The sequence below is a fragment of the Rhinolophus sinicus genome, chromosome 14 (assembly GCF_057876585.1).
Source record: "Rhinolophus sinicus isolate RSI-liver-muscle chromosome 14, RSI-T2T, whole genome shotgun sequence".
Classification (NCBI taxonomy): Eukaryota; Metazoa; Chordata; class Mammalia; order Chiroptera; family Rhinolophidae; genus Rhinolophus; species Rhinolophus sinicus.
This window is the reverse complement of record NC_142514.1, coordinates 70815073-70840352: the sequence shown is the minus strand read 5'-3', so window position 1 is coordinate 70840352 and position 25280 is coordinate 70815073. Positions and strand designations below refer to the sequence as shown.

At 33.9% G+C, this 25280-nt stretch overlaps 1 protein-coding gene across 4 annotated transcripts in view; it reads right to left on the bottom strand.

Annotated features, from left to right (window-relative positions):
* Nucleotides 1-308: 308 nt before the first annotated feature.
* FNBP1L (formin binding protein 1 like) overlaps nt 309-25280 on the bottom strand; it is a 98576-nt gene continuing 73604 nt past the window's right edge. The window contains exons 7-17 of one of the 4 annotated variants that reach the window (XM_019752679.3): nt 24000-24128; nt 22147-22293; nt 20848-21051; nt 19283-19441; nt 14342-14356; nt 11637-11746; nt 7853-7985; nt 7380-7474; nt 5517-5665; nt 3885-4043; nt 2436-2572 (exon numbers count right to left, since the gene is read on the bottom strand). In XM_019752679.3, the coding sequence (XP_019608238.1) occupies nt 2565-2572; nt 3885-4043; nt 5517-5665; nt 7380-7474; nt 7853-7985; nt 11637-11746; nt 14342-14356; nt 19283-19441; nt 20848-21051; nt 22147-22293; nt 24000-24128 (1308 nt within the window). In that variant the 3' untranslated portion in view covers nt 2436-2564. Of the gene's footprint in view, nt 2573-3729; nt 4044-5516; nt 5666-7379; nt 7475-7852; nt 7986-11636; nt 11747-14341; nt 14357-19282; nt 19442-20847; nt 21052-22146; nt 22294-23999; nt 24129-25280 lie in introns of those variants that run through there. The other 3 variants (XM_019752671.3, XM_019752695.3, XM_019752687.3) reach the window with 3 other exon arrangements.

The following is a 25280-nucleotide window of genomic DNA, read 5'->3' as shown; positions in this document are numbered from 1 at the left end:
AAACGGACGCATCCCTGGAGCCTCCGGAAAACGCAGCCCTGCAGACAGCGTCACTTCAGCCCAGGGGACCTGTGTCAGACTTCCAAGTTATAGACCTGTGTGATCATACACGTGTGCTGCTCTGAGCATCAAGTTTGTGGGAATTTGTTACAGGAGCACCGGGAAATTAGAAAAATGGAAAGATGCAGGACAATATGCAATGCTAATTGTTTTTAAGAAAGTAGGTAGAATAAGAAAAAAAAAAAGAACAAAATCATTACATCTCTTTAGTTCACATAGCAATGAGATAACACACTATACACCTTAACTGACCATGAAAAGATTTTTTTATTCCATGAAAATATTCTCAACAGAGAACACTATCTTAAACAAAGCATTTACCATTAAGAAATCAACATGTGCACAAAAAGAGTAAAAATCACTGAAAAATTAAAGATTTCTTTTGGACAATTCACATGTTCAAAATTGAAGAATGATTTAAACTGTGGAAGTACAAATGTCTTCCCTATTATAATAACCCATATACAGGTTGCACTATTCCACGTGAAGGAACTTGCCTCCTACGGAAGCAAATCCTGCTTTTAGAAAAACAAACAGTAGCTTGAAAAGAACAGTTAGTCCTCACAAGACAACCTTAAACTTTGCCCTCTGTGGCTGCTAGCCAACAAAACACAAGCACTTCAGGCTTTGTACAGAAGACAAACACAGCCATATCACATTTCCTCCTCATGGCTAACCTTTAAAATACAAACTGCACTAGGATTCAAAACTACTTCATGTAGCCTGTCAGTATTGAATAATGTCACATTATATAAATAACCCTGTAACGAGATTCAAAATCTAAACTTTATAGCTTACTAGCCTCAAAAGTAATACACTATACGTCAGCTGCGTAACGGGGGCATACTTGATCTTATGAAGGCAGAAACTTTCACACAATTGTCATTTAGCTTTAGTATAACTGGCAGTACGATTCAAATAACACTGGGAAAAAATGATTAAAGCAGTCACACAGCTTCTAAAATATTGCTTAAAATCCAACAATACACAGACCATTTCACGTTCTCTTTCTTCCCTCAAAACAGTAAAGAACCAAATTAATGAAGCTTCTGTTCGTACAAACAGCCCCCCCCCGCCCCCACCCACCTCCCTATTAAAACACCACTAAGAAATTAGTTAAGATACAAGTCATTAACAGAACCACAAATGCGAGGCAGGACAACATGAGCAACAGGGCACTAACGACAATTATATTTACAACTATAAACATACAGAAATTCCCATTTTACAAGTAAAAGTGCACATAGATCATTACAAAGTTTCACTAAATTTTATCTGGTTCAAACAAAAGCATCACTTGGAAACAGACTATCATTGTAATAATAAAATGAGGACATGGTAACCCCAATTAAAAGATAATGGGGGGGGAGAGGTCCATAAAACTTCTCATAAAAACACTAAGTAAAATGGACTCGAACATGTCTTTAGTTTGATGCATAAATTAGAAGATGCACCATCAAACGTGGTAGAGCTCTAACAGCCACCTACCGAGGCTCCGCGGGCAGCTGCAGCAGCCCTGCCGAGTAAAAGGAGGTCGCACTGAGCTGACACCTAAAGCCCTTGTGGGACACTGCAGTGGTAGTGTTGGCAATCAACAGATTTAGGCACTCGAGTTTAAGGCAGCGTTTGAATGGAAGCAGCTGACTTCTGACAACAGTCCTTTGTCTTGAGGTGGTGAAGCATCTTCTATGTTTATTATGCCAGGATTTCAGTGCTGACTATAGATTCTTCCCAGACTGAGGTGCTGAAGATGGATCACGTTTCAAAGAGTTCTTTCAACTGGGCTGTAGGCTAGAGCAGAGATGTTTTCTTTTTCTTATCATAAATACTTCAGGTTCACAAACTACGTCTTCGTAATGCCACAACTGGAATGTGTTGCAGTGGGGAAGTTACAGCAGCATACACAAACACTAGGATGGAAACATTAGTGCTGGACATGTTTGACAAAGGGACTTGCACTACAAATGTAAAACAAAACAAAGCCTTTGACAAGAACAAGGAATTAGAAAGACATGCCTGAAAAATCTAGCCCGATCACTCTAGACATGCAACAGGATGTTACGCAAGCACAGAGGTGGCACAGGCAGACACTGACAAATGCCGAGGATTCTCACAGACGATGGGTCTAAAAGCCAATTAAAACAGAGCTGGGATGGAGACGGTCCTGGGGACAGCCAAATGGAAGACACACGTAATGACAGCTCTGCATTCTTTCTGATTTGGACATCAGTAAAATAAATGGAAAAAGTTAGCCATTGTTGGCTTTTTTCCCCTTCATGTAAATAACTGTGAAAAGGGAATTTAAGGACTGGTATTACAATGATTTTTTAAAACAATGTATGGAAATGCTAATGAAGTTAGTAAAAAATAATCATGTCTGCATGCACTCATGCAACTTGCTTCTCTCACTCTCTCTTTGAGCCTGACAACTCTAATACCCTCCCCCCAAAAGCAGCTGCATGTAACCTCCTTCAACATCTTGCCCATTTCCTCAGAAACCCTCTTCAGGAACCTGCAGTCCAGGAGGAAAAAGAAAAGAACAATTACTGAAGACCTTTGGTAAGCCCAAAAGGGGTGTTCAGTTTCAAGTGTCCATCCCAAATGTATCTACAATCATTCTATAGTTAGCTATTGAAAACACCAGAAAAATTTGGAACACGAGCAAAATTAAAAACCAATCTCGTAGCTGCTTCCTCACTTCACTTCCCCACACAACTGTATCTGCACAATCCTTGATCATACAGTGCTACCAGTAAATATTTCCTGAAATTAATTGGAAAAAACCAATCTATCCTAACTGATGATCCAGCTACAATGAGGAAATGCCCTAAGTGGTGGTTGGGAGATATCTTTCTCCAACCCAGTCAAAAGTTGTTTTTCTTTTCAAAGTATAATGTGCCAGTACATCTCCTTCATTCAAGATTTCCTTTCTATCTTAGTCTATTTAGAACCTATTTTCCTGTGTATAATCATTAAATGCTAAATAATCACTAAAGTGACATTTCCCAAGACATGTCTAAGATAAAAAATACAAGTATTAGATTAATTTAGAAGGAAGCTTATACATTACTGAAAATTACTGGTAAGCCTGAAAACATTTTCAGGTCTTAAAAGAAAGCCATTTTATTCACATGAAAGCTAGACCAGGTTGATTTATTTTGCAGGTCTCTTAATTCGCTTACTACTAAAATAGATTTTGTGCCAGATACTTATTTTCTTCTTTTAGGAAAACCAAAGTTAAGAACAGGGAGGAAATGAAAATGGTTATATTCCTTTTTATCCAATTAGCCAGCCGACTATTACTTTTCTTCTTGGAAACTAGCTAAATTCAAACTCCTATACCACACCACTCTTTTGGGAGTCAGCTTTCAGAGCGGTTTTACTTATTTCAATTCACTACAGTCACTGTGTTTTCTGAAGCCGTGAGTGTGTGTGTGTGTGGGGGGGGGGGGGGGGGGAGCGGTAGGGCTGGGGAGCTTTTATCTATGGATTCCTGCCTAATAGATCAAATTCTATGATTAATAAGGCAGAAAAACACAAATCCTTCACACAGACTCAAGCAGGACATAAAGCAAAAGGCATCAATTTAGCTTCACACCAATATCATTCACATGGTAAAGCATCAAGAAGAACAGATTCTCGCAGTAATATTCACATCGCCAAGATCAAGCCTATATTCAGCTCACATAGTGAACAATAAATCTTGGATGCTCTTTAAGTTTTCTTAGGTTTCCCCACCCGTTGAATGCTTCCATTTTCTGTTACCGTCCCTATGCCACACATGTCACAAGCTGCCTGGGTAGTTTAGATGTAAGTTACTGCACCTTTACTGTTTTTCTCTAGAGTTACATCTATGTATGATGTGGGAACGTAGCCTTCTTCACCGTTCTGTCTCCGAGCTCTTGTCCATCCATCACCTTTGTCCTCCTCAATAATGTATAGAACTTCACCTTCTTTCATTGCCAGCGTACCTTCATTATGTCCTAGATGAGTTTTCAAAGTACAAGCGTAATTTAAGCAGAGCAATAATTACAAACAAAAGTTACAAATGCAACACTCAAAATACCATGAAACCCTACTCGATTTCAACGTACCTAGACCTATGAGCCCACTGACTGTCATTAGCAACATCTCTATGATGCTTTGTAGCTTACCCAACATTTTCAGACACATTATCCCATTTGAGTTGCAATAACCCTGGCATTAATATCACCCTCAAGTAACAGATGAAGTATCTGAGCCACAGTGACATTTTATGATTTGAAAGGCTATTCTAACTCCTATTTTGCTACTCCAACTCCTTTCCCAAATTTGAGTGCTATCATCTAGAAAATTCATGAGCAATGGATCAGGACAATAGTAATAAAACAGTGAAAGGGTAGGAAAAAAAGAAGGAAAGAATGTTATTTGAAGAGAGAGCAGAGAGAAAAATACAGGTTCAACCCTGGTGATGGTAGAAGCAAAATGGTTATAGCACAAACTTCCTTCAAAACCTCATCAGCCTCAGGGCTCTCTTTCTTCCCAATCCTCAACCACTCCTAACCTGTTTAGCAGTAACAATTTTCACAAGTGAATCTTCATTTAACATATGCTAAATTCCTTCCCTACTCTCTACATTACATTATAGCAAGATCTTATTTAATATTATTTTCTTAGAATGGGAAATAACTAAAGACTTTACTCAATTTTAAAACCAGTACAATAGATGGGTGGGGAAGGGCCTTAAATCACGTACCATTTTACCACAACTTATTCGTAAAGGTGTTACTATGCTCCTGTGTGAGTTGAGGAAAAGGATTTTTCATAGCCCAAGAGAGGGAAGGGAAACTAAAAATCTGCAGAAGAGGGCCACAATAACTCCCTCCCCTCACAAGGTTTGCCATCCAACTATCACAGAGGAAAAGATGGCAGTCAGAAGCTATCACATTCTCTCCTTCCCTCACCTGAAAACGTGGCCTATAGACAGAGTCAGGATACGGTAACGGTACTCAGTTATGCCATTTGCCTGCTATCTATCTCCGAACGTTAGCAAGTTATGAGGAAGAGGAAAAGCATGAAGTGACATCTACCAGCCTTCCACTTCCTGGGTTGGGCTTTATGCTCACGCTGCTTCAACTTTGATGAGTACGTGTAGCATTAGTAAGCTCTCTGGAGAAAATTCTCTATCAACCAAAGTTGATAATTAAATAATAATCTGTATTAGAATGCTGAAAACATAGGTAAATCTATTTCAACTTCATGTATGGAAGGAAAATCTCTACATTTGTAATACAGTTAAAACAAAAATATTCATACTAACAAACTAGGATTATAATTTTCTGACAATGTATTACTTAGCAAAAGGCACCTAAAGTGCGAAAGACACTAAAAAGTAAAAGGCACTAAAGTGCATGACTCTTGTATGTAGACTTTAAGGAACCAATGTCATCAAATATGGTAAATTAGGAAAATCATACCGTCAAAAGGGTAAATAGCTTTGCAGTGTCCAATGGCAGGCAAGGGATCGTCATCTTCAAATTCATCATCAAACTCACTGTGGTGACCATGCTGTTGGGGTGGCCCGCGGACTTCCTGGTTTGCATCATCAGTGTAACTTCCCTCAGGACTAGAAAACATAAAAGTATCAGGTATCACAAACATGGGAATTCTTTATAATATCTACAAGCTGATCTTGAATATGTATATATATCTTCTAAAATAAAATGCTTCTTTGTTGAATTTCCTGAAATTAAAAAACTGAAAAACTACAACGTTTTAGACACTTAACACATATCCAGTAAATATGTCTCACTATCACCAGGTCCAGAGGGAAAATGTAAAGATGTAGTGTACGCTTGTCTTTCATCATCCTGGATTCATCACCTCCTCTTTTGACAAGAGAACCCTAAAATTCCTTAGGGGACCCACCCAGACCCATGTTCAATTCACAGACTTCAGGTGGAGCTGTTCTGCCCTAGCTCCAGAGGGCCCATCTTAGCACGACACTTGTATGGCCAGAGGAAAGAGTTCCGGGGATCACCATAGGAAGCCTTTTAAAACAAAGCCAACATGGTGGAAGGCAGAACTCTGAGGTAGAGAGAAACTGAGTCCTGAGGATATAATTTGAGCTCCTAGATCAAGCTCTCCCTGAAGCCAACATATAAAATCCCTTCTTTAGTTTAAGCCACTATGGGGAAAATAATGCATTGTCACTGAAAACCAAAAGACTACTAGCAAAGTTAATTTCCGACTAATTATGTTAACTGGGAAATTAGTAACTGAGAAAATCCAAAAGAGTAGGTAATTCAAAGGCATTTTTTTCTAAAAAATTTTTAAAAATCAAACAGAAAAATGTTAATTTTGCTAAAGAATCAAATGACTGAATAAGATTTTAATAATGGGAAAATCTACATGGCTAGATTTAGCATCACTTTCTGCATGCTTAGAAGTCATGTTCTTAAATAACACAAACCAAAGAGATTAGATTATTTTAATCTAGGTGTTACCTAGTAACAGAAAAACAGTATACTTTGGGGTATCTTCTGAGATACTAAAGATATGTACACTTTCAAAAAGTGGTAACGGAGAGGAAAGAAGGGGGGAAGGAGGAACTAACATTTGTTAAGAACATACTATTACTAGGTATTTTACTACTGTGTGCTTTATATGCATTACTGTTTCATTTTATTACCAATAACCCTGTATAATGGTTATTTCTATCTCCATTTTATATTCTAGGAAACTGAGACTCAGGGAGCATTAAAAATGAACTTGTTTAAATTATACTGTAATTAAGCAGTAAGCCAAGACCTCTCAAATACTTCTCTAAGATGAATCCTAATTTGTTGGACTTTATTATAAAAAAGAAAAAGACAGAGGGGGAAATGTCACAAATGGTCTGAAAACATGGAAACTTAGCAAAATGCCTTTTGAAAGCTCTGGTTCAAACTAACCATATACATTTTTTTTTTCTTCACAGAACTTTGAGCAAGTTGACAGTTATGTTTTTCTTTGGCATTAGCTACCCAACTCCACCAAAACTTTGAGGGAACGTCCCAGGCCTGAGGAGCCTCTGCCTCCAGACTGTAGCTCCAAGACTTTTCTAGGTTCCCACCTCTGTTTTTGGGTGCATGACAAACTAAAACTGAGCAGCAATATGGAATTTCATACTTCACCTGTAGTTATTGTAAACATAAAATTGTTTAGGTTCAAAACACTGATTAAAAGACAAACTTGTTAAATGAGGGAGGAAGAAAAAACATTATATGAAGTTTAGCACAAAAAAGTGAGAAAAGTTTTGGGGAAAAGAAGAAATACAAATAAAATACAAAAAAAATGACCTTTCTCGTCCCTGTGTTACAAGATGATTTATGTCACTGCTATGTCTTCTGTCTCCTCTCCCACCTGTTTTGCCTTCAACTTCAGAGAGCCAAGCCTTAGGGAGAAAAATAAGTAAACTAAACATAATAAATATTTTTAAAAACCTCATAAGATATCCTACATTTAAAATGTGCTTTGAGTTTTTATGATTATGTAATTCTTAAAGAAGGGAAACCTTTATTCCAATTTTGTCTATGATCAACTTTATGGCTAATAAAAAATAGTCTAAATGTTTAGTTTTATAAAGTGTTAAATATAGAACTTCAATGAGGGACTAAACATTATATATTATATACCATAATGATACCTTACTTTTAGAACATGAACCCTAAAAATTTAAAAATTTGGAAGAGAATTCTAGCAAAAACCAATCTATCATCTGAAGTTTATACAAATGAATTTATCTTCGACAATTGCTGAATAACAAATCTACCTCATTCTTGTGGATTTCCATTCGCAGGCGGTCAATGTTATTCATGGTCTCTGCTAATTTAGGCTGCAAACTCCCTGGATCCCCCATTTGTGGATTTTTCTCATACACATCTTTCATTTTATTGAGTGCTTCTCTGAAAACAAAAAGGAAGCCAGAGAATTAAATATTCACTCTATATGTTCCCAGATAAGAGTTTCATTTGATTTTGAAAACTCACATGCAGCCTAATCTGAAGTCTTATCTTTTTAAGTTCTGTCAAATATTACCTGATTAAAGAAAGATAAAGCTGATAATGTACACAGAGTTTGTAATTTATGGAGACAGTCTTTTAAACCATTTGGAATATCAAAAACAAAATAGATTTCATTTCTCATTTCTTGCTTCCTAAATTATGCGTATATGTATATATCCCTATACATTTATACGTTTAATCAAAGGCTGGAAGATATTCTTCAATATTCCTAGTCATCATATCCCCATCAAACTCATTATATTCCCACCCAGACACATTATTCCACCTTTTCTTAGTTCGCAGCATCACTGTCCTCCCACTCATCTGTGCCAGAAATAAGAACGCCGTCTTTAACTTGCCCCTCTCCCTCGACTCATCTCCTTTCATCACTAATCACATCGTAATAGGTTATGCCTCAGTCAGCCAGCGCTCCTTGACTTGAACATCTGACATTACTGACTAACACTCCTTAATAGTCGTTTCCTTCTTGATGTCCTGCAGGACACCTTTTCTTTTCCCTTCTGCTCACCTCTACTGTCTCATAATCTCCCTCACTGGCTCCTTCTCTCCCTCTGTTCATCCTTTAAATATGTGTTACATAAAATGACATAGGTTTCTTCTCATCTCGTCCTACATTCCTCCTTCAGAATGATCTCTTCTTGTTTCGTTCTTTTCAGTTTCACTGAGATATAATTGACTCTCATTGTTTTAATATCACCTGTGTTCAGATGATTCTCAAATATGTATCCCCAGTCCTCTGAGTTCTATCTAGATCTAATTTCCAAACCCAACTAGATACTTCCAGATGGATTTTTCACATAACTTCAAAAATCAACATAAGCAAAACCATTATCTTTGTCCCAAATTTATCTTTTTTTTTTATCATTTCAATTAAATCTTTATCTATACTCCTGAGCTAGAAAGACTTTTTTTTTTTTAATGCCCCCATTTTTCTCCACTTGGACATCCAATCAGGTGAAAAGTCTGACCAACTTTGCCTTTGAAATGACTCATATCTACTCTTTCTTTCCATTCCCAAGACATGTCTTAATGTAGGCCCTTGGCATCTCTCACCTAGATTATTATAAAGTCCTTTCTCTAACTGCTCTCCCTGCTGCCAATGTCTTTCCTATACAATCTATTCTTCATATAGTTTTCAATTACCTTTCCTTACAATACAGAGGGGATGATATCACCACCTCTCAAGAACTTTTGGTGACTCTCCAATACCTACAGAATTCCACAAAAAAAGCATTCAAGACTTTTCATAATTCATCCTGTACCTTTTCATTGTCATTTTCTGCTTTTATAGTCCACACAATTTCTAATCAAGTCTCCCTGGCCTAGAGCCAATTCCAGGCCATGCAAGAACAGTCACATTTCTGTACCTTTACTCTTGTTGTCCCCTCTTCCTTGAATGTCCATACTCTTCCCCCTTACTAATTTCTTGTCTAACCGACAAAACCCTACTCTCCCATCAAGGTCTAATTCCAACGTTTTGAAAACAAACCAGCTAGTGTTTGGATGCCAACTCAGACATTCACTAGCTACCTAATCTTAGACACATTATGGATTTATTTGATACTCGGTTTCTCCATCTATATAACAGGAACAACCACCTCATAGAGCTATTTTGAGGAATTCAATGGCATACTCCATGTAGAATGCCTAGCTCACTTCCGCATACATAATAACCCCTCAATAAATATTAGCTTCCTACACCACCGCCCTTCCTCTTCCCCAAACAACTCCCCAGTGAGGTTTTCCTTAATTATCCCAGTAAGAATTCATTATTTGTTTCCGCTAGGTTCCCCCATAACTTTATTTATATCTCTATGAGCAGTTATCATAATCCAATTTGTACAGAAACTGAATGGCTTGAGCCTGGCAGTCTATTATATATGGTAAGCCTTAAATATTATATTATACGTTATAATTTTTCCAGAGACCATTGACATGTTGCTCTAGTAGGAAATATTTTAACATTTAAAAATTATTTCATGGGGATGTAATCTACAGCATGGTGAGTATAGTTTTAATAATACTATATAATATATTTGAAAGTTGCTGAGAGTAGATCCTCATCACAAGAATAAAATTTCTTTTGTAACTATGCATGATGATGGATATTAAATAGACTTACTGTGGCGATCATTTTGCAATATATACAAACATCAAAACATTTTGTCGTGTACCTGAAACTCGTACGATGTTGTCAACTATACCTCAATAAAAATTTTTATACTAATACAATTGATTTTCATTATTTGCAGATTTCTGTGAACTGCCTATTTGCTAAAATTTATTTGTAATTCCAAAAGAACACTCGTGGCACTTTCATAGTCATTAGACATACAGAGTGGTGAAAATTTTGAGTCGTCTGATGCATGAATGCACATTCTCAGCTAAGGTCAAACAAAGAGATGCTGTAATTTCTTGTTTCTACTCTGATACCCTGAACAAATGTCCTTTTGGTGGTCTATTTAGTGTCCCTTTTTTTTGCATTTTTATGCTCTTTGTTGATTTTTCTGTTTAAAATGGCCCCTAAGTGTAGTGCTAAAGTGCTACCTACTGTTCTGAAGTGCAAGAAAGCTGTGAGGTACCTTACGGAGAAAATACATACGTTATAGAAGCTATTGTGCTGCCGGCCCTGAGTTCAGTTAATGAATCAACAATATATATTAAATAACGTGTTTTTAAACAGGAGCACACATAATACAAGATTATGTATAGATCAGTTAATAAAAATGCTGTGACCAGAGGCTAACTGGAGCCTAACCCTGTATTTTCTGTTTCGGTATTCGCTAACTCAGTGTTCACAGTGACTCTGTAGAGCGTAACCGTCACTAGTAATGCGGATTGACAGTAATGCCTTATTTCATTTATGGTTAAGAACCCGATCATACCTGATACACAATTTTTAACATCAAAACTTTAACCACTCTAGTTAGTTTAAGCTCCAATTTTATCTGCAGTGTAAAAGCAGATAGTAAGTTACCAATCCATTGAAATGACCTGTTGAGCCATCATAACTCTGTTCATTAAAACAAAACTGAACTAAAGGAAACCTTTTGTAAAAAAAAATTAAAGCTCTGAATGAATGAATCTGTGGCAGTATGTAATCAAACACTGTTCCCCAACATATTTTGCTGCAAACGAAATAATTATAGCTTCAGGTTTCTACTGAACTCAATTTGTAAACCAAAGCAAAATGACAATTTATCCATGTACAAGAGATGGTTAGTGTTGGTGAAACTACTCTTGATAATGAGTCATCAAACAATTTTGTAAATTTATGGGAGGCATAAATATATACTATTAGCATCCAATAAGAAATCTGCAACCTAAGAAACTTCCTAACATGTCATTTTTAACTTGTGATGGCAACCATAAAATTTTCCAAAGTTTAGAAGTATATTTTCCCCTCAAAAGATACTTTAATTAGGATGTATGGTTTTTAAACTTTTTATACGTCACATTTAAACACATCATTCAAACTAGACCCTGAAAGGAATAATGATGGTAGAGAGGTAGAAAATGGTAGAAAAATACTTTTGGTCTGATTCTTTTTGTAGTTCTCTGTTAAGTTCATCGATGCGCTGCTGTAGTTTTTTACGCCTCTGTTCTGGTGGCAGATGACTGAAATCTTCTAGTGCTGGGCCCTGAAAAGAGAATCTAAATCACTATAAAATATATTTTTAGGAAATGTTATTTCTTAAATATACCCGCTATAAAATAAGAACATATGTCAATTTTAAGTTTAATTTCAAATTAGCCCCAAACAACCCCCTTTAAGAAAAAGAAATCCACACAGATATGTGTGTGTTAAGACAATTGTATTAACGAAAGGGTTCAAAATTCCAGTCAGTTTATAAAATCATGAAGTAGAATGGCAAAAATATCACCAGATACAGATAATTGGTAATGACCAATATTACATTATTTCCAGGTCTTGGGAGAGTTAAAATAAATACATATGAATCTCCTTACAGCAACAACAAAAAAATGGAAACACATAACATTTCTCATCTATACAAATTATTGTTTTATATATAACATATTACCACACTCCCAAATCAAACCCAATGCCATGATAGAATATTACAAATGTTCAGACTGAAAATATGAAGTTTTTATAATTAAGTAAGCAACTTACCTCATAAAGACAATCTAATTAATGAAATAAATGTTAACGTTACATATAGTCTTTGAATGATTACATTTATTAAACCATTCTATTCTTTAGAACCAAAACATACGTGATCATTAAGACAAAAGATAGACTAATCCACTGAGTGAAATTTAAGTAGAAATTAAATTCCAGTAAGGACTCTACTTTCAATTATTCTTTTGTATATACAAGTAACATACTTCAGTTGTTCCTGAAAGAATGTTCCTAATTCAAAGAGAGATATAATTCTTCTTTAGGAAGTATGCGTGATGTTTGAAAATTTTTTAATGCTTTGATATTCCAGAAACTATATCATTTTTTTAGAAGTGCTAGTATTTAGATGTAAATTTCTGATTCAAATGATGCCTTTCTTCTCTTAAATGTTACCCATGTCACTGCTACTTAAGTTATCTTGATTACACAACAAAGTCAATATTAGCAACTATTGGTTCCACTTCCTATAAACCTGTATTTACATAGTTTTTATATATTCCAAAAACTGATGACACCTATCTCATTGTTCTTTTTTCTTTTTAAAATGGTGATTTTTAAGAATACACAAGTTCAATTTTTAGTGTTGCTGAAATGCATCCTTGTTCTTTGAGCCACTTACGTCTATAACATATGCTAAAGAGCTTTTTTCACCATCTGTAAGAATGCTTCCCTTACTTTTAAAAAAGAGAAAACTCACTTTTAGAATGAGCCATGATCAAATGTAATATTTAATGAATAACAGAATCTCTAGAATTTTTCCCAAGTGGCCTGCACATTATGGACATTCAACATGCTGCTTAAAAGAAGGACATCGTGTATAAGTGGCTTTTGATTTTTAATCTACCTGTCACCAGACATAAGACTGTCAATCAACCAAATTTGACCTAAATGAATGAATGGCAAATTTTCCTATCCAAGGTACCTTTAAATTTACTGGTCAATTATCAATATACGTGGTCAGTTTTAATCTAATTTCTGGTACAGGTTTTAAAAATTAATACATATGTGCCAAAGATAAAACTTTCTAATTTATATTTTTTAATATTTCTTAAAAGTTTGAAAAACTATTTAATGAAGTGAAATATATCCCAATCTGGTTTACTTGGTAGTATAATAATAAACTCAAAACTACCTGTAAATAAATCCACCATATTCTCACTTAACCCTAACAAAACCTTGTTCTCAAATTTATTAACAGTAGACACCGAGGCACTTGCATGTCTAATATCCCATTCTGATATTATAACCTATTTTTTTAATAGTACATGAGAAGTAAACCCACTGTATTTTCTATGGATGTAAAGAGCACCTCTGATCCTCTGATACATTTAACAACCTCTCCTACTACAAAAGAATTCATAAAAGGCCAAATGACAAAAGTCTGAAAAATAGTGGTTTGTTTCTAAACATGAGAAACTATGTAAGCACCCAATAATTTCTGGGTTAGGTCTTCACAATGCACTTCCATTAATTCGTCTGAAATAAATGTATAAAGGAACATTTTCTCTCTCTCTCTCTCTCTCTCTCTCTACCCTCCCCAACACACACAACACACACACACACACACACACACACACACACACACACACAATATATATGTTATTTGTGCTTTTATTCCCATTCAATAGTACAGAAGAAGAAAGTGCTGACTCTATAATGAAATTAGTAGGAAATTTTTCATTCTTACTTTTTGGAAAATGCAATGATTCTTGTGATAAACTGCAAATCAAATTTATATGACCTTTTTAAAGGGTGTTAAGAAAAATAATTTTTGTTCAACTTTCCTTCTATAAAAACAGAAACTTTGTTCTACTATGTAACTTTCAAAATAATGTTTAACTATAATTTTATTCTCTGTAACATGACAAGGACTACACTCAATAACATCTAAGAACTTAATGGATTAACCACATTATTTTTGCATTTTTATGACATCAAGTGGCATATGCTGGACTATGGATTAAATTATAAAAAGAAAAGACATGTACAAGGTGAAAATGTGGGGATGTATCTTCCCACTTGTTTTGACTTAAACAATGTTTTGCGATTACTTAATGTTGGCACAGTATATAGATCAGCACATAGGGCTTACCATCTTCACCGACCACTGAATAGTTCAATGGAAAACAGAAAGAAATGGTAAATTATTCACATGAAACCATAATTTAGAAGATGCAATAACCTATACATATATATATATATATTTTACAATATTAAAGTAAATCATGTACACTTCACAACCCAAACAATTATGCCAGAAAAACAATTTTAAGCATTTTTTTGGAAAGTAAATTACTGCAAAAAAAAGAAAAGAAAAAATACACTGATGATAATGGGCAGATATTTTCTAAGTGCAACTAAAACTCAAAAATAAATCGTAACCATTCATCAGTAATCATGTATTTTCTTCTTTAAAGGAGAATTTTTACATATATGGATTTCACTTACATAGCCCATTCTCACAATACTAATTATATGAAGAGCTGAATATAAAATACCTAATATTAACCATTTTAAAGAAACTTATGTGAAGTAGTTAAAAATGGAATGCTCTTCCCAATGCATTAAACGAAACACTACATTCTGAATTTTTATAGTTCAAAATATTTTTTTAATTTAAATATATCATGGGCAGGTGAGGGTAACATTTTCACTTTATTTTTAAGGTCTGTTTTTTTAAATGTACAGAACACATAATCAAAATAACAAATGAGTCAACCAGATTCAAGTTTCCATACGTATTTCCTAATAGACACAAGTATATGGGTTGAATTTCGCTTTGAAGATATAGCTTCTATTATTCACCTTTCATTCTGAAATCCATATGCTCAAAAAGAGACACTAAAAATATAACTGTAATTTTTAGAAAATTGGTTAAAATTCTTTCCAAAAATATGAAATAACATAGCCACAGTAGTCTCAAAGTTACATATATCGCATATGTATGTACAACCCACATTCCGTGGGTTAGCAGGGTTCTGCAACTGGCATTGCATATCTCGCATCCCAACTGCACACATGTGAGACGCACACACACATGCACACACGCATATTCTTTGTGACCTAGAAGACACACGAGAGCTTTACAAAGTTAATTTTCATAGTCACTGCCATTTGGTTAGCATCCTCTGAAAGTTTTTTTCCCGTTTTCTAAATCATAATGTTTTAAAGAAGTTTGGGGGGGGTGTCAGGTAGAACTTCACATAAAAATATGAATTTTCATAAATAGCTGACAAAAATATCTACCCCTTATCTCTGATGAATTGGCCATATATATAAATGATCATCATGATTTAAAAAAAGATGACATATGCTATCATCTTTCCAAATTAAGCTTAACATTCTTTAGACTGTCAGTAGTTTCAGGGAACAAAAAGCACAACTTATTCTGCTGTGACAAAATCCTGGTGGGGAGAAAAAAGGTTTAAATTTTGAAAAGATATTCACGGTCTTCTTTAAAAATTATTAAAACAAAATTATAAATAGGACAAGAAGCAAACTTCCTAAGGTACTTGAATTTGATTTATCTTTCACAATTTTCACCAGCTAAATTTCTAAGTGATGTAAATTATTTTTCTAGTTTCTATGTTAAAGTTTTAGAGACAATATTAATTGCAACTGAAATATCAGATGTTTCGGTTTTTAGCTAATCAGATTTTACTATCTATTAGAAAATAAATTTACAGTTCATTACCATTAGATTTGGGGATACAAAAAACTCAAGTTCTTTCTAAAAAATATTAGAAATATATTTTGTTTTGTTTTTTAAAGCAATTCATATTCAATACAGAAATACCTTACTCTCATATGCAATTACCATATATTGCACATATCCTTAATAAACACACAAGGGAGCTAAAAAGGGAAATCAGTTAGATAAAAGCTTACAAAAATGACTCTAGAAATCTATAAGATTCTGAAATATTTTAGACAGAAAACATGGACTTGTTATTTGTAGATAAATCTAGTTCTTAAAAAAAAAAAAAAAGAAAAAAGAGTACCCAGTAAACTCAAATGAAGTCATTATAGAGTAAAAATTATTCATTTCTATTTAAGTAGTTAAGTTTGGGTGTGCACCAAATATCTATTAACAATTAGATTTTGATGCCACACAAGGAAATCATAGACCTTCACCCCTCAGAAAAGGACTATTATTAGTACCACAGTCAAATTCAAAAACACTGGTCCAATATAACATTTCTCATGTCCTTAAAGATACTGGGAACTAGATATCAAAAATAAAAAAAAATATATATAAATTTTTAGAAAAGTCAAAAAGCAAGTATTTAGGGAAAATGATGTAACAAATATAGCTCAAAAGAAGTTTCTAATTTGAATGGCATACTTCGTCAGCTTTAAGAAAAGTTAAGACTAATCATTTCACAATATATGTAGATCAAACCATCATGGCGGCATACCTTAAACTTATACGGTGATGTATATCAATTATTTCTCAATAAAACTGGAAAAAATGACTATAAAAATACTGTTTTTACATAAACACTTGGGAATTAAATTTTTTAAAGAAAATTTACTTGGCTATTTTAGTGGAAATATGAAAAGTGCCTAGAAGTGATTTCGTATAAATAGGGAGTTCTCTCTTGTATGATATAAAGGGAAGATGTTAAAAGAGTAGATCCTAAGAGTTCTTATCACAAGCAGACTTTTTCCCTTTTCTTTTTATTGTATCTATATGAGAAGATGGATGTTAATTAAACCTATTATGGCAGTAATTTCACAATATATATAAATCAAACCATCATACTGCAACCTTAAACTTATATAATGATGTATGTCAATTATTTCTCAATAAACTAGGGAGAAAAAGAAAAGACTTACTTCATAAGCTTAATGGATTTACATATAAATCCATGTAAAAACACATAACCTGGCTTCTTAAAGCTTCTTAAAGCTTATCTTCTTTTTGGATTTTCCTATTTTGAGAAGTCTTAAGTGGAAGGAAAACATCTCTGTGGGTTATTTTTGAAATGTATCTAGTAAACTACCATATACCAATCAAAACAGAAATTTCTCAATACTAAAGTTGTGATAAACTTGCCTTCCTGCTCTATCCCCAACCCCCTAGTTGGTTTGTCTGCTTATTTTCTATCTTGCATACTGCTTCTATCTTTGGCATAGTAACTGATTTAAAAAGGGAAGACATGGGCTTTCTGGAAACAGGCCCTCCAAGAAACAATGTACTAATATCTAAAATTAAAGCAATAAGTGGAACTAAGACAAATAATGACCAAGCAGATACTTTTAAGTCCTACAATAATAAAATTCTACCTATAAATCTTTTTCAATAAGACTATGTCACACATTAAATTTTTCTCTCCAGGGCTCACAGTTTTAACTGCTTAAAATCTTTTTTTTTCATAGAATTATATTTACTTCATATCTCTATGACTAAACTGTGTAGAGTACGGTAACTGGGCCTGGTAGACTCAATGTGTAGGATACATAAATGGCTACAAAAATGAAAAATATGGCTACTAAATAGAAATTTCTCATGATTTATGTAACATAATATTTAATGTATGATTGCGACTCAATCACACAGAAGAAAGAAGGAATTAATTCTACCCTTAAACTCAAAATCATATTTGTGATTTCTATTGCCTGTAGGTATAATGCACACTCATTCACAGGGACTTTTCAAAATGTCGTTAATTATCTATGATATCATCCACATACAGAATTAGGTAAAGTAGATGCAGAGAAATTCATGTCATTATAGGAAAAAGGGAAGTCCAAAAAGGGACATAATACACTAAGACATTTCTGCTGCATTACTGACATCAGCTAAGTGTGTCATATTGTTTTAATGGGAATGTAGATAATAATGTAGTCTTACCCTAAATTGGTATATCTTGTTCTACATGTAGCCAGAAGAGAAACTCAACTAAAGCAATTTGAAGATAGGAAGGGCTACAAAAAATAAGAAAACAGATAGACAGGCTTGATTGAAAGAGAAGAAAAGAAAAATGAAAGAGAAATGAAAAAAGGTAGAGAGGAAGGGGAGAAGAGAGAGAAGGGAGGGGAGAGAGAGAGCATGAGCAAGAGGGAACCCAACTATAGTATATTACTGTTAATGCTTAGACTTCATGTGACACAGACTCAGAGCTCTCATCCGTGGCTTATCACACTGATGGCTTTCATATGTCCAAACAAATCTCATATATGTATCTAAATTATGAGCTATGACTATTACAAACACACCCTTAAAATCACACATAAATAAGAAAAATTAGCCTCGCTAACATAATGGAATAACACCAATTTGTTTATCAGTAGTATAACATTTGTTGCTAAGAAACAGTTTAATATTTGTTTTTTACTATTCTAGATTTTATTCATTTGCAGAGCATCTTTAGTAAATGCTAAAGGCTGGCATTTAAAAAAAGAAAAAAAATACCTTTTTTTTAGCTCAAGAAAACCAATGCCATTTAACAATACTCAATAATACCTAGTATTTTAATAGGTTTTACAATTTACAAACTACCTTCTAATATATTATCTTAATTTGATCTACAATCTTGATATTTAACATGCTTGTCTTTAATTTTTAATTTAACTATTGGAAATTATGTTTTATGCTTCTAAAAGAAGGGCAATTAAAATTGAACTTGATTTTTTTGTCAGCAAAATAATACTTTATAAATTGGCATAAGTCATCATACGTGACAAATTATTACATGAGTAACTCCAGTGACAAATTACTGAAAGTCTTAAAAATGTAGATACATTACAAGACAATGGTGGACATATGATTTCACATAAACAAGAAAATAAAATAGCTAGTATGATTGTACCCAGCACCCTCTTTATAATACCATTCTTTTATGGTTGAGCATTTCAAATGTTATAAAGAGGAGTTGTTTTTAACTTGAGGGCAGCTATACTTCATTCTGTGGTGTTTTTAAAACTACATATTTATAGGAGAGAGCCTTATAATGAGGGTGGAGAGTATTAAAAGCCACACTACACACACAATAGGCCATCATGCATTTTAACCCATTATTAAACTTACCCCTCTTTTGAGGCTTCTGAAAGAAGGAATTCTGGGCTTCCCTGTTTTTATTTCATTCATACAATAATGCACGGGCTCAATGGAGAATGTGAGAAACTGGGACCCATTAGGAGAACTGGATGTGAATAAACTAGTAGGGGTTAAGGGTGGGGACTGTGGCTAATATGGAAATAAAGAAAGGAATCAATAAGCCAAATGTGCATAGGTTTTTCCTAAATGAAAATTCTATTTTTGGCAACATACTTTTCACAAAATATATCTCAAATAAAGTTTTCTATAAAAATATTATAAATTAACACAGTTTTGCCAAAACTGTCATTTCAAAAAGTCAAATTTACTTTTAAAAATGTATCATTTCTACAAACTGACAGATTAGAAATATAGAGTACACAAATTATAATGTCAGAGAGCAATATGACTTTCTGATTTCTAGAATATTCACATCACCTAGTTATACTTAACCTGTACCCGTCAGAGATAAAGGCAGCAGCTACGGTTAAAGTTATCTAAATAGGCAATATCTATTAAAATAAAGTATTAAAACTGTAACTGATTTTTTATCACAAATAGGCAAAAAAAAATTTATTACATTTGTGGCTTTCCTCTCTGTTTCTAGTTCATCCTTACTGCACTTCTTTTTTTTCCTCCCCAATTTCAGTATTCCTTGTTTTTCTAAGCTCTCCTAGCTTCTCTGATCTGACTTAAAAAGTCTCACTTCTCAACTTCTCCACTGGACTTATAAAAAGCACGAATGAAGCTTGAGATAACTATAATTGTGCTTTTAAATATATTTATAGGTATATTATAATTTGAGTTAAATTCTATCTACATTCATGTCAAGATCAGAAAAATGAATTAAAATAATCATGTATGCTTTAATAAATTCTGCACATCAGATTAAAAGTATGTATCTATTTTCCTACTGATATATTATTATAAACACTAAATTGATAAGAAACATTAAGCACTCATCTATTCCATTTGCTCATCTGCTGAGCTAGATTTATCTATCCAAAATAAACAGCACATCAAGAACATCTTGTCGGGTTCCAACAAGAAGTTAAGAGTGAAATTCTTAGTAAAATAAAGATTTTTTTAAACTTGAAATAACCACAAACATTGAGGCCTTCCCATTAAATATTCACATAGATAATAAAAATAACTTTATTAGTATGAGCTGTAAGACCTAATTTGGTATTTACTATTGTTGTGCTCAATCGCCCATTCCAACTGAGAACTGCAATTTTAGTAGTCCTATAGTTAGATCATAATGTTTCCTTAGAAATTCTGATTGAAACTACCTATATACAAATGAAATTTCAAAAGCATATAATTTTAGCGATATTAACATATTTTATTCACTAAGTTGTGGTCAAATATTAAATCCAGAAGTAATTTTTACTATTAAAGGTTTAAAACTATGTTTCTAATAAGTGAAAAGTTCATTGAATCATTCAAATCAAATTATTCTCTAATAGTAAACCATTATCCATTCAATACCTACATTGAATTAAATGACACACTAAAACAAAATTATTAGCATAGAGGAATTTTATGACTTTTACCTTTGGCTTCTTTCCAAAGAGCCACAACTTGCCCTTGGCCTTTCCTACTGTGGTTTTGGCATCCATCTTCCCACTTTCCTGTTTGGATGCACTGATAGTCCCATCAGAAATGGTTCTATAAATATGCTGACTGTAATCTTCAAACGGACAGTCTCCAGGAGGCTCAAAGCCAGACTTGAAGGAGTCTACTACCATTTGAGAGTCCTATACATGAGAAACACGTTTTCAGTAAAACCATTCCATTTGCTCATAATACCACATTAACTTTCAAAACTTTAATCAGTGCAAGAAAACAAATAAAAATTTTAAAAATAATTCTACAGTAACCATTTGAGGATTAAAGTGAGTAATTTCTTCCTGTGAATCTGTAAAAACCCTATTTTAATTCGAATAAAAAACACTAATTTACAAATTGTCACTTTATTAATTTCTAATATTCACGAATGTTTTCACTCCATATCTTTAACCCACTGACATCCATCTGAGGACAAGATAGCTGATAAGAAAGGTCTAACTGACAAAAGGAACATAGAAGAGGTTTTTCTCAAGTAGAAATTCTAAGAAGTTTCAAAGGAAAAAGGCCTTTTGCTTTACAGGATGCCTACAAAGAAGTTGACCTTTGGAACAAATGAAAGGGCGTCTAATTGTAAACGAGAGTTAAAATCCAAGTAGAAAGTCTTTCATTCATTCAACGGGAAAAGAATAAACAAAATATATTAAATACAAACTTGGGAATGTTAACAGTAACAGAGAAAGATGTCACAAAAAATACTGAGTGCAAAAAGCAACTCTGAAAATATAAAGTTCAGTACATTTACCTGAAACTTTAAAACTCACATAAGTATTATACCCATAATCCTCTTTTCTTTTTAAAATTTAAGGCAGAATTCTATTTGTTACAGGAAAAATCCTCACTAATATAATACCAACTTGCCGTGGTATATATTTGTAATATATATTTGGCACTCCCCAAACACTGGTTCTCTTAACATTTCTTTCTCTAAACTCCAACTAGACAACAGTATAATAGTTTGTAACATACAGGTCACAGGTTAATTGTACTCTTGGAGTAGAATTGAAAAATTAGTGGAAGGAAAGTTTAGAACTCTTTTCTTTTCAACAACTAGAATTTTAGTATATAGAACGCTCCTCAGAGCCCAAAGGAGTCCAATCTATTGCGAGATTTTCTTCTACAGAATACAATTCTAAACAATTACTTTACCCCTTTTCCAATTAATTTCACTGAACTGCATACCTAAACCAAATACATTTATTCAAATATAATTAAGTAGCACTTACTCTTCTTTCGTCAACTGATTTTGCTGCAAGAATCATTCCTTCCAAACACTTTGAAATGATAGGAATAACTTTGCGTTCTGAGTCTGCAAATCCTCTGTAACACTCACTGAGTTTAACAGTCCTTCGTTCATCCATTTCTTGTAGTTGCTAATAATTAGGAATTTAAAAAAAAAGGAAAACTAATTTTTCTATCCATTCTGAAACAACCCCCTTCAAAAAAATTAAAGTTCTACACTAATAGTTACATTGTTGTTAATAACTTTTAACAAAGGCTGTAGACTTATAATACTTAAAACTTGAGGCCTGTTACACAGCAAAAGAAAAACATCAGGTAACACTGATTTTCAAACCTTCTGAAGGGATCCCCTACAAGCTACCCACCCCCTGCCTCATACCACTCCACCTTTCCATTCTTCAGCCAGAGCAGTAGTTGCTGTTAATACTTCCAGGAAAAGTTTCATTTGAAGACAGAATTTTGATGCTATTTTTCCTTTTCAAGCAATTAGCCTATAACATATACAAGTCTGCAACTTCTAAGCCCTTAAACTAGTTCAGAATACTTTGGTAAGCTCTGGCTGGACCAAGGATCCACAGTTGATTGCATACTGACAGGTACCCAGACCTATCACCGTTTACAGTTCAGAGTGTTGTCACTCTGAGGGTTAGGGGCACAAGAGGAAAAACAGAAGGCCACAAGGTCAAAATGGTACATGTATGGAATCCCCATAATTCAAAAATTTATTGGCACATGCCACTAAGAATTATGCTGGGACACTTTCTTTTATGACACTTTCTGTTTGCCCACATTGACCTTTGTTTCTCCAAGGAAGCAGCTACACGGCTCAAACGCCCAAACTCCAATAGTGTTCATACCACTCTTTCCTCTTTACTTTCCAAAGCCTGGGAATTTGAGACTTGCAATTTCATAAAACAACTGTTCCCAGCATCACAAAATGGCAAGACCATAGCAAGGTCCAAACAAAAGGAGCAAGTCCCAGAGCATAAAAAGTAGCTGATCTCCAAATTAAGGTCTCCCAAGAATATAAAGGTTCAGCTAGTAAGCCTAGAAAAGCACCATAGGGTGAGGAGCAGCAGTCTAGACAGCCTGAATTAAATGACCAGAATCTGATTCCCACTCTCGTCCACCACTTCCATGATTCCTTTGTATTTCTAACATGCCTTACAAAGAAAAAAAGTATATTCCGGCTGACACTCGTTCCACATACGCTCTGCTCGTCAGATACTACATTTCTTTCAATACTGTTTCACTAAATCTCTTCTCTAATTCCTCCTCTTTCTAGAATAGGCAGTAACATAATTAACCTTCATGGAAATTCTGTGGTGTTTAACTGAGGTTGTTTGGCAATTGCTATCAAGTGATGATGATGGGATTTTAGCAAGTTCATGGCCTGAATTACATTTATGATCTGGCAGCTAGGAAGACAAATAGGCAAAAACCGGGCTAGAAAATACATTTTGTAAGATTGATTTCTGCCACCTGGACTAACGTCAATGATTCTGGTATAGTGTCAAAACGTTACATCCCAATTCTAGGGGAGCAGATTGCAATATATAATTTCAATGCACTCCCCCCATGTCATAATACTTACTGACACAGCATTAAAATTTATAATGTCATTTTTTTATTACACTAATAATAAATCTGTAGGAAAACCTGTGATTTCAAAGTTAGGAAAAATTTAGTTTTCAAGTCCATAATCAAAGAAATTTCTTATCACCATTCATGACTAGTGAATCTAGAAACACTCTGATGCCTCAAATTTAAGTCTTACATTTAAAGAGTAGCTCTTCCAACTCTAAAACTAGATTCATTTCATATATTTAAATTTTACCTTGTAAATCTGAGGAATCACCACGTAGAAATGCTTGTGCTGTTCTCCATTAAAGTTTTGTAATTGTGCAGCATATTCATTTTTATTTTCATCAGCCATATGTGTACGCAGATTCAATTGCTGTTTAGCCTAGAGGATATTGGTCCAAATCATTACCAACAACAACAACAAAATCATAGCTAATTCACTCTTCTAAAAGTTATACTAACACTAGACTTTTTCTAACTACTGATCATTTAAAATTAAAGGTTATGTCTGCAGATCTTACGGCCAGAGCAGTCTCCCTACTGCATTATCCCCTTTCTTTTACTGCAAAAATCCATTCAAATAAAGTTTCTCCTTACCAAATCCAGATATTTTAAAATTAAATAAATGAAAACATTATGGCTTGAAACAGTAAGCTTTTAATCAGAAGAGAAAAACAGCATCAGGAATATTTTAAACACACAAAAAGTTAGTAGTAAAACATTTCTTTAAACATGACACACTTATATTCAACTTAGAACCACAGTAAAACCAAATTAGGATAAAAATGTGATTTGGGGGTAAGGTAATATCCAACAATCATTTTCATCTCTATACAAAACCACAGGTACTTTAAGGAATGCTTATTTAGAATATAGTTCTGTTCATCTCAAGCTCTTGTAGAAATGCTTTTCAAATGAGTCATATTAATGTCAACATTAGTGAGAATGTTAGAATACAAACTTAACACAAATCGTTAATTCTTGATTTACTGGATGGGAATCTAAACAAGTTTCTCAATTGTTCTAAAGCAATAGGAAAAAAACAAAGTAAGAATTAACTCAATTTTACAGGTGTTCCAAATAATAAATCATATTATATGACAGCGCTCTGAAAATTGTAAAGCACATTGTGAATATATTTCATTATTCTAATTTCTACAAACGTAGTCCTTGACCTTCTAACAACAGGTGCACAAATTAGTTCTTCTGAACTCAGGAACATACTGACCTATGGAAATACGTGGTAGCAGAGATCTCAGATAAGCCCACAAATATCCATTTAATCCATAGTGTACTTGAAGCTTACAATAAATAATCTCTATGGAAACTAAACACCATGGCCCAAAGTACTTCTCCAGAAAAACACATTTGAAGTTCCAACCTGGGACCTGAAGTACACATTCATTCACTCCTTTCCCCTTTTCTCCCTCCTCCCATAAACTATGATGGAATAGAAGATTCCAAATGATTCCCTATCCACAATGTTCTGTCAGGGGGAACTCCTCCTGTTCCAAGTCACTGGCTATGACTCCCA